Source organism: Clupea harengus, unplaced genomic scaffold (assembly GCF_900700415.2).
Source record: "Clupea harengus unplaced genomic scaffold, Ch_v2.0.2, whole genome shotgun sequence".
NCBI lineage: Eukaryota > Metazoa > Chordata > Actinopteri > Clupeiformes > Clupeidae > Clupea > Clupea harengus.
Genome location: NW_024879589.1, coordinates 49,710 through 59,989, shown reverse-complemented (window position 1 = coordinate 59,989; position 10,280 = coordinate 49,710). Strand labels below are relative to the sequence as shown.

The 10,280-nt window shown below is 39.0% G+C and overlaps 1 protein-coding gene across 3 annotated transcripts; it reads right to left on the bottom strand.

Moving 5' to 3' along the window:
• Positions 1 to 2,282: 2,282 nt before the first annotated feature.
• On the bottom strand, positions 2,283 to 7,531 carry LOC122129085 (sterile alpha motif domain-containing protein 3-like). Of its 3 annotated transcripts, none has more exons than XM_042704118.1 (6): positions 6,934 to 7,531; positions 5,990 to 6,084; positions 4,753 to 5,672; positions 3,665 to 4,622; positions 3,343 to 3,510; positions 2,283 to 3,107 (listed from the first exon to the last, which is right to left on the bottom strand). In XM_042704118.1, the coding sequence occupies exons 4-6, from the start codon at positions 4,616 to 4,618 to the stop codon at positions 2,946 to 2,948; spliced, it is 1,284 nt and encodes a 427-aa protein (XP_042560052.1). In that variant the 5' UTR covers positions 4,619 to 4,622; positions 4,753 to 5,672; positions 5,990 to 6,084; positions 6,934 to 7,531; the 3' UTR covers positions 2,283 to 2,945. The 3 variants fall into 3 exon arrangements, with proteins under 3 accessions (XP_042560052.1, XP_042560053.1, XP_042560054.1); XM_042704119.1 differs by having other exon boundaries at positions 4,753 to 4,913; XM_042704120.1 differs by lacking the exons at positions 4,753 to 5,672; positions 5,990 to 6,084; positions 6,934 to 7,531 and having other exon boundaries at positions 3,665 to 4,731.
• Between the last annotated feature and the right edge of the window lie 2,749 nt (positions 7,532 to 10,280).

Genomic DNA, 10,280 nt, shown 5'->3' with positions numbered 1-10,280 from the left:
TGATAAAGCATTCTTTTTTATTATTGTTTCGTCCTGATTAAATGTTCTTATGATAAAAAGTGATTTGTGGTTTTGTTTATATGTAGAGTCAGTCTTATTGATTGACACACTTTTACACACACAGTCCAGTAACAATATAGGCTAAATCACAATCTGGAGAAAATCACAGAAAAGATGGTAAGCACTGAGGTAAAGATCTGATTGTGGTGTCAAATATTTAGCTTTTCATAAAATAAATAAAGTTTTCGACGCACAGTCGGCAGCGAGAATTTAGTTTTTTTCTTTAAATAACGCATATTGGAGTGGAGTTAACATACTCGAAATGTAATTATGCCAGATGAACTGTTGTATTATAAATATAAAGCTGAAATTATCTTTACCATGGTAAAAGCAATAGCCTAATTGAAAGGAGCTTGTAGTCAAAGTCAAGTCAAGTCAAAGTAGCTTTATTGTCAATTTCCTGCATGTCAGACATACAAGGAATCGATAAAAACGTTTCCCACTCTCCCACGGTGAAACATATAAAGTGCACAGGCACAACAACAGATAAGACAAGACATTTAGATACATATAGATATACATATAGATATAAAAAACATACAGATACACGTACAGCAGCAGCAGCATACGTTTTTTCTTTAAAGTGAGGTTATGGTCCAAAAAAGGCAATTTAGTAATGGCAGCAAAAAGACATCCTGTAAGATGTATTTGTTACATTCCCAGTGCAGGTATAACAGTAAGTGGTTATGGTAAACGTAGGTGATAAAAGTGCAAGAGACAGTTTTGTTGCAGAGTCCTGAGTGATTTAAGGGGGGGGGGATTTAGCTTTCTGACAGCTTGGTGTATGAAGCTATCTCTGAGTCTAGTGGTGCGGCAACGGAGGCTCCTATACCTTCTTCCAGAGGGTAGGAGGCTGAACAGACTGTGTGCGGGGTGGCTGGTGTCACTCGCAATCGAGGTAGCTTTCCGGGTGAGGCGGGTTGTTATCGTTCATCAAACTATAACGTTAGACGTACTGAAACTTTCATATTCAACACACGGTACACTGTAAACCCGAATAAGTTACCAGAACTCAAAAAATTTGACGTAATAAATTGCCTCAATTTTTTTAAGTTGATTAACTTAAAAGTCAAAATTTTCCAGAACTTAAAAGGTTGGATTACTTGCTACTTGTACCTTTTGATAACAGTTAAATTAAAGTGCTCATTTAGCTCAACTCAAATATTTGCAGTCAATATGACTTACAGTTTTCTGTTAAGGCAACTCAATTATTTTCAGTTATTAAGACTTAAAATTTCCAGTTTTGAAACCACTGGAATAAGTTCACAGAACTTAAAAGAATAAGTACACAACCACACCATTTTATGTTAACACAACTCAAAGTTTATTAGTTTGTGTTGTCATTGTTTTAAGTACACAGTAGTCAAATATGTTGAAGTTGTTTACTTAATAAGATGTGACTCGAAACTTAAAATTTTTGAGGCAATTGATTACCTCAATTACATTGAGTTTAACTTACTCAAAATATCAAAAAGTCATGAACATCTAATATTGAACAGCATTGTCTTGCCCGCTCCCTTTTAGCACACTGCAATATTAAAATTAAATAGAAAAATAAATAATAAACATCTATAAATCAAAATAAATCAAAGCATCCCTCTGTCACCTCCCTCTCTCCTCCTATCCCATCAGTCACCTCCCTCTCTCCTCCTATGCCATCAGTCACCTCCCTCTCCACCTCCTCCATCAGTCACCTCCCTCTCTCCTCCTCCATCAGTCACCTCCCTCTCCACCTCCTCCATCAGTCACCTCCCTCTCTCCTCCTCCATCAGTCACCTCCCTCTCTCCTCCTCCATCAGTCACCTCCCTCTCCACCTCCTCCATCAGTCACCTCCCTCTCTCCTCCTCCATCAGTCACCTCCCTCTCTCCTCCTATGCCATCAGTCACCTCCCTCTCCACCTCCTCCATCAGTCACCTCCCTCTCTCCTCCTCCATCAGTCACCTCCCTCTCCACCTCCTCCATCAGTCACCTCCCTCTCTCCTCCTATCCCATCAGTCACCTCCCTCTCTCCTCCTATGCCATCAGTCACCTCCCTCTCCACCTCCTCCATCAGTCACCTCCCTCTCTCCTCCTCCATCAGTCACCTCCCTCTCCACCTCCTCCATCAGTCACCTCCCTCTCCACCTCCTCCAGTCACCTCCCTCTCCACCTCCTCCATCAGTCACCTCCCTCTCCACCTCCTCCATCAGTCACCTCCCTCTCCACCTCCTCCATCAGTCACCTCCCTCTCCACCTCCTCCATCAGTCACCTCCCTCTCCACCTCCTCCATCAGTCACTTACATCAACAAGTCATTCTTGAGGGTCTGCAACCTGGGTGACAGTTTACCACTTTCTAGACCAAGTAAAATCTTTTCAGTGAATTCAAAAGTGTTGGTCAGTGCTTTGGGGTAGCTGAGGTGTAGTGCATATATCAGTCCAAATATTACCAGGAAGGCATCGCTAAGTCTGGGGAGGCTGACCACGGCATCACTTTCAATGATTACAGAGATTCTCACAGGGTGGTGGTGAACTGGACGTGTGTCATTGTCACTGATGACCGTAAGGAGGCCCACTGCAACGCCATCAAGCTCCGGCTCATCAGACTCGTCCTGAATGATTGAAAAAGAGATGCTAATCACAAACTAACACAAAACTAAACTAAACCAATACCAACACAATGAGACCCAAGGGAGACTTGGGTCTCATTGTAAGAGGTGAAAAACATAAGATTCATGTTCTGCACACACGAATCAGCCAAATTACCAGAGAACCTAAGTGGTGTGAGATAGACTGAAACCAAGCTAAAGGACATTTACAGGAAAATGTTTTACTTAACATCTTATCACTTGCCAATACATGGAAACTGTATGGGTAGACTAAACAAAGGTAAGTCCTAAAAGATATTAGTATTTTGATGGACAGTTTACATTATACACAGTAGAATCCGTTAGTGACTTAAGGAGACTCACTGTGCAGGTTCTGAAAAATCCAGAAACGTCCTCGTGCAGATACACTGGAAGGGCGTGGAGAACAGTAATGCGCTTGGTGTGGATGTCATGGATTTCCTATTAAGATAAAAACAGAATTGTACATACTGAAGAGTTTACTGAACAAAGCTGATTTTTAAACAGTCCAATTAGAACATATGTCCACAAATAACCTGTTCACATATTTAATGCAATCAGACAAATGGCAAACACAAAGTGGACTAATTGCAAAATTCACAAAGCTCATTTGAGTCATTGAACATGTTCAAAGTTCCACCGGTTCAACCTATGAAGTGTGTAATAATCTATTTACCAGTTCATCGTGGATTTTTAAAATTTCAGCCAGAGCATCTGCTGTCTTTCCAGTTTTTGATGCCTTCTGTCTGAATAAGGTCATCAGTCGAGGAAGATGGCGGTCAAGCTCAGCATAGAATGTGTTGGGCAGGTTCTGATTCGTAATCCGCTGGAACTCTGCATACAACTACATTAAAATGTAGCAGGAGAATACAGCAACAACACTTTAAAAAAACAGTTCAATTTGAAGAATCTAGCACACCTTTATAAAGCAAAAAATAGCAGCCAAATAAGTAAGAATCACAATTATTTTCTCAAAAGAGAGAGCTGATCCATATTACCTCAGACTCTATTTTGAGAGCAGGCCAGAGGTCCATGAGCTCGTTCACTGGTGGGCAGGACATCACTATGGTCTGTCGGCGTAGGGGAAATGTGGTCTCCATCATCTTTCTAATGAGGGGCAGGTTCTTCTCAGTCTTCTTGACTTCTTCAACAATTGTCTGCCTCAACTGCTCAAGGCTTGAAGGATCCTTTCCTTGGGGAAAGTTTGGTAGGAAGTTGACTTCTGCTCGCTTGGGTCTTTTAATGTTGGAATGTGAATATTCATTTTCAGGATTACTTCTACTTCTTTTTCCAGCATTAACAGTGACCTCCTGACATCCAGCCCGTCTCATTTTGTTCCTGAAATTGCCCATCTTGAACTTGATGGAGTTTTTCCATCCATTCCAGCCAGTCTCAGATCCTGCTTCCTTCAAGCAGGGATGTTTGGCTACAAGAGCCTCAGCAGCCTTTGCAATCTCTTTATCACTTGGGTAAGCCTTAAAACCATATATAGTAGATGCAAGCTTTTCTAAAATGTCGTGCTTTAGGTCTCTTGTCAACTTAAGGTGCGTGTTGTTCTTCTTATATTCCGCATTTCCATCTCTAAGTTTTAGTTCAACATCAAATGCAAATGTGGGAACAGGGAAAGGACCTGGAGGCCACCTGCTGAGACGCTCTGGAGATGACACATCTGAAAGTAGAACAGTAGATGCAATAGAGCTGGAGTCTTGTGAAAGTGAGATGTGCACAACAGCTTTTTGTGGCAATTCCTCAATGTCTGTAAGGGAAGTAAGTTTCCCTTCAAAGTCTGGATCTTCGTAAAGCAAATCGAAGTCAAGGTTGATTTCCAGCTGTTCTTTTATAATGTTGATCAGTGCATCAACAGAGGCTGGTCGTGAGCTGAGTTTTAATTTTCTAGCCTGGTCTGGCTCAACAACACGAAGAATCATTGGTTGTGGGGATGCAGCTGCCATTGTGCTAATGAAAAGACAAAATCAGATTGTTAAAGAGTACCGCTTTTAGTATATACAGCTTATAAATTGCTTAATTCCACTGAGAGTGAATAAAGACACAATAACTGATAAATAAAAGAACCATTCATTATTACCTGAACTCAGTTCTGTCTCACTTGAATGAACCGCTTGGGGGTCAGCAGCAGCGAGCCGTCTATCTTGTATGCAGAGAGAGGGACTGTATCATTCAGACCAGACTGCAGGTGGATCGACAGGCTTATGTCTGCAGTTGACAGCTCATAGGACCGTAGATGTTCTACATACCAGGAGTCATAATCACAACACAGAAAAGATACGTTGTGATTCACAAGAAAGATCTCTTCTATTTTGCCAAATTTCGACAGTCCACCACTGACTCCTACAGACAGAAACATTCCACAGACATAGTCTGTGCCATCAATGGTCACATTTGTTGTCTTGTAGATTGTGTCACTAGTTGTTTGTTCTCTAATGTGTACTTGAGCAACCTCTGGTAGAGCTTCATTCTCCCCTTCTCTGCTCTGGCCATTCTTCATGCAAATCACTAGTTTCCTCAGAAATACTGGCTTGAAGACTATGGGGATCCTCACTGACCATATCAATTTGAAAGTCAGATGCAAGACCTGCTTGGTGTTCTCTACTTTTATGAGTATTGAACGAGGAGTACACATTTGTGCTATAGCTACAATCCTTATATGGGCACGTCACTGTTAAATGATTTTTTAAATGCTTTCTGAGATGACTGAAAAGAGCTGAATTAGAAAAGGGTTGCTGAAATGTGCATAAAGGGCATTTAAATAACACAGGGCCCTGACTCTGTACAACTGCTAGGTTGTGCTGTATGATATCTTGACAAATGAGTACTCAGTGCATTAAGTGTCTGAAATGTGCAAATGCAATCAGTGTAGAGGCATGGAAGGGGGCTGATTCTGGAATAGTGGCTGTGCTGCAGCCTATAGTGTCTAAATAACTGTATTCTGGAGGTGTAAGAAGCTGCGCACAACTTACACTTCCAGATCATTTTGGAACCAGCAACCTAAAAGGCAAAGAAAAAAAAGACAAAGTTTAGACCACCATCTAAAACTTTTCAAACAGAATTGCTTATACCCACTACTTAATATAACAACAAGTTAATTACTATTAGCTTACCAAAACATGATCATGGACTACAGCTAACACTGCTTTAAAATGACATGTTTTCCTCAAAACAATTTGTTTTATATAACATCTATAGATGGAAAATAGCATAAGTAAACGTATTAGTTTTTAACATATTTTTAAGACAAATCTTGAATGAAATGTCTTAAATGAAAGAGGGGTGGTTGATAGAGGAATTCACATTCATTGGATTACCTGGTATCTTTATCACATCTCCAGTTGTCTTTCTTAACTGTCTTAACTTAATGAAACTGGAACAGGGAGATGCAAGGGCATAAACTGATCTGAAACTGAACAATTAGAAGCATTCAAAGAGTGTCAAATTATAAATGCTTCCATTTATGTTAATGATCTTTTCATTTGATCCTCAGTGTCAAGCTACTAAAGCCATCTAGCAAAATTAACCTAATTAGTGTAGGAACTCAGTTTGAGCTAAGAGGCCCTATTATGCTCGTTCATGCTCTTTTAATAACCTTTAAAAAGGCTACGGTGGACGTAAATGGCCCATGCGTTCGACTTTACGCACTACTAAAAAATAAGCGGTTGCACCAAGCAGAGTTTCAACGTAACACTTAGTTATAACTTAACATTTACACGTCCTCACTATTAGGTGCAAGTTCCATTTAGTACGTTAAAATACGTTACCCAATACAAAATACATCTATCAATAGTAAACTGAGACTATGGCAAATACAATTTAGTCTGTATCATGAAGGGAAAGTCCCCCAAAACACGCTGTGCTGCTAGCGGAATGAGGGGTGGGGGGTAGCACTAGCAACACATTCTTTGAATGTTTTAAACACCAATTCTTAAACATATATAATCATGCCGCACACCATTACTTGTAAGCTTAGGTCGCCAGGATTCATTCAAGACCACTCACGAAGAATATGGTTGCTCGCAGCCGTAATAGTCTAGTGACTGGAGTGTGTAACGTTAGTGGTCTGCTAAGTGGCTAGCCCTTTAGCAGCTAACCTATGTCTGACTTAACGTCACCAAGTTGGCAATGCCCTACAAGACTCCCGTGATAAGCCAGTGAAGGGCGGGGGCTTAGAGAAGGTCTACGCTCTTTGAGACAAACACACCAACAAATGTATGAAAGAAGTAAAAGTGAATAAATATTAACATTCAAAACTTACAGTAAGTCGAGTAATGCTGAATGCTGCCGTGTAGGTAGTAACTTTCTGCAGGCCTTCTGTTGCTTCCCGCCAAACTCTCAACCGTTTAAACTTTTCAGTTTTTTTTTTTCAGAGCTAAGGAATCAGTGTAGTATGCGCATTAGCGCCGCCTTCTGCTTCGGAAGGCGAATCAGAGATTAACTTGGAATAAATGATGATCCCTGCAGCTACTTAACACTTAAGTAAAAAATTATGAGAATAAAAAATAAAAAAAAATGACGAATTGATGAAGCACTTTGAGATTTTATTGTATTTTAGCATGTGCTATATAAATTAGGTTTATTTTTAAATCATCCCTTTTTGAAACAATAGAAATAACAGGACTCTATCATTATTAGCATGCAATTACTTAACTCTATTAATTTTTACTTAAGTTATGTTTTTAAGTAATGCTTACTTATACACAAAATAGTTCCATTTAATCAAAAATTATTAGTTAAAATTACTCAAAAAGGAAGAACATGTTACACCAACTTGACATAATTAAGTTAGTAGAACTTTTTCTAAAACTTTGAGTATACACTACTTAATCTATTTAATTACTTTGGACGTTCGGGTTTACAGTGTAGGTCTACCACAACATTTATTAGCTTGTAGCTAAATAACATTTTAACTACGAACTTTAATTTAATCCTGTTTAATTTAATCATTTAATTTAAACACTTCTCGCTCAGTATTCGTTCGTGCAATTGGATGTCAATGGTCGATGATGCTGATTAGCGGCTCACTGCCTTGTCCCGCCTCCTGCCATTGGCCTGTACTTCCTGCTGCCACAGGCCACTGAGAGATTTAACTCCTACCGGTAAAATGTGTGTACCAGTTGTGATTCTCGTCACTGAGTGCTCCACAATACTTTAAACATAGGAAAAGTGTGAAGAGGTGAAAATGCATTATCTTTAAGGGCCATGTGACACACATCACACTTTGCTGACGAAACTAAGGATTGTGTCTCAATAAAAGAGGGGTGGAATATGTTCAGCTTGAAGTAAAATGTGTGTAGTAGTTGCGATACTTTAAACATAGGCGATCACACTTTTTCATAATATTTGCCTATCACATAGTCCTAACTGCCTTATGTTCAATGGGAAGAAATATTGAATAACAATATTTTGTTCAAAGTTTGGTGACATATATTGAGAAAATCAGAATGACTGATAAAAATGTTTTTTAATTTTTTTATAAATCAGTACAACACACAACCAGGCTACACACAATGTCAACACCATTTACAGCATCTGTAATGGAAACAAGATATAATACTACTGTAACTTTAAATTATTAGTTTTGATTTTAATTTGTGGGTGGGTGTGGTCTGGGGGGTATGTTGACCTGTCCAGTGACAGTTACTGTCATTTCACACATTCCAGTAAGTCACTTTTATGAAAAATGCAGATTGGATACCGACATCGGGTAAACCCCTGTCCACTGTCAGATGTGACAGAGTGGTCCCACAAAAAATTATTTCTACCAGAAAAAAAACTGACAAAAAGGTAGGCTTTTATGCTTTTCAATAAAAGTCTATCCTTAGTTTTTCCTCTAATATTGTCTTGTTGATGAAACATTTTAAACGTGAAACAACATAAATGGTCATTCCGTTTACACAGTTTGCTAATACAATACACCTACACAATACATTTAGCATAGATTACATTTTTATTGTTCTAACACATAATGTAACAAACAAATCATTTTAGCTTACCTTTTCCAACCATCAAAAAACGAACTGTCTCTAAACTGCTTAGTCATACTGATCTAACTGCATATTAGTTGATAGCTGTGATTGGCTGCCTTTTCTCTCACTCTCAATCACAGCAGATATGTAGAATGGAACTGAGTTACAGTATTGAAACACCAGATGTAGCACCGGAAGTAGCAAAATGAAACAAAATGAAACAAAGGAGGTTGAAATTGTTCAGCAGCGTTCAGTGAGCAACTATAGGCAAATGAGCTCGAGCGACTTCCGGTTACGATTTTTCAAAATAAAAGTCCCTTATTAGCCCCGTGTTTTCTTAAACTATCAGAGATATTAATTTCATAGTAACATCAAAATGGGTTAAAAACGATTCACTGATGTTACAAAAGTATGGTTTTCTTGTTTTAATATAATGAACAATGACTAAACAGACAATATTGTATTAAGAAAAAGTAAAACACACCCCATTATGCTGATAAAAGGATTATGCCTTCATTAAAGTTGGTTGAACTTGTTCAGAACTGTAAAGAAAGGGTAAAATATGTTTAGCAGTCATTATTCTGGTCATTCACTGTGAAAAAACACTTGACACACAGATCACACAGGTGAAAAGGGATTATCTCCAATGCCAGGGTATTGCCATGTGACACGTATCACTCTTTGCTGAAAAAACTAAAGATTGTGTCTCAATGAAAGGGGGGTGGAATATGTTCAGGACACTCCAAACATTAAATAAAATGTGTGAAGTAGTTCAGATTTGCGTCCCTGAATGCTCCACAATACTTTAAACATAGGTGATCAGACAGGCGAAAATGCATTATTTTCAATGGCAGGGCCATGTGACATGTATCGCTCTTTGCTGAAAAAACTAAAGATTGTGTCTCAATGAAAGGGGGGTGGAATATGTTCAGGACACTCCAAACATTAAATAAAATGTGTGAAGTAGTTCAGATTTACGTCCCTGAAGGCTCCACAATACTTTAAACATAGGTGATCAGACAGGCGAAAATGCATTATTTTCAATGGCAGGGCCATGTGACATGTATCGCTCTTTGCTGAAAAAACTAAAGATTGTGTCTCAATGAAAGGGGGGTGGAATATGTTCAGGACACTCCAAACATTAAATAAAATGTGTGAAGTAGTTCAGATTTGCGTCCCTGAAGGCTCCACAATACTTTAAACATAGGTGATCAGACAGGCGAAAATGCATTATTTTCAATGGCAGGGCCATGTGACATGTATCACTCTTTGCTGAAAAAACTAAAGATTGTGTCTCAATGAAAGGGGGGTGGAATATGTTCAGGACACTCCAAACATTAAATAAAATGTGTGAAGTAGTTCAGATTTGCGTCCCTGAAGGCTCCACAATACTTTAAACATAGGTGATCAGACAGGCGAAAATGCATTATCTTCAATGGCAGGGCCATGTGACATGTATCACTCTTTGCTGAAAAAACTAAAGATTGTGTCTCAATGAAAGGGGGTGGAATATGTTCAGGACACTCCAAACATTAAATAAAATGTGTGAAGTAGTTCAGATTTGCGTCCCTGAAGGCTCCACAATACTTTAAACATAGGTGATCAGACAGGCGAAAATGCATTATCTTCAATGGCA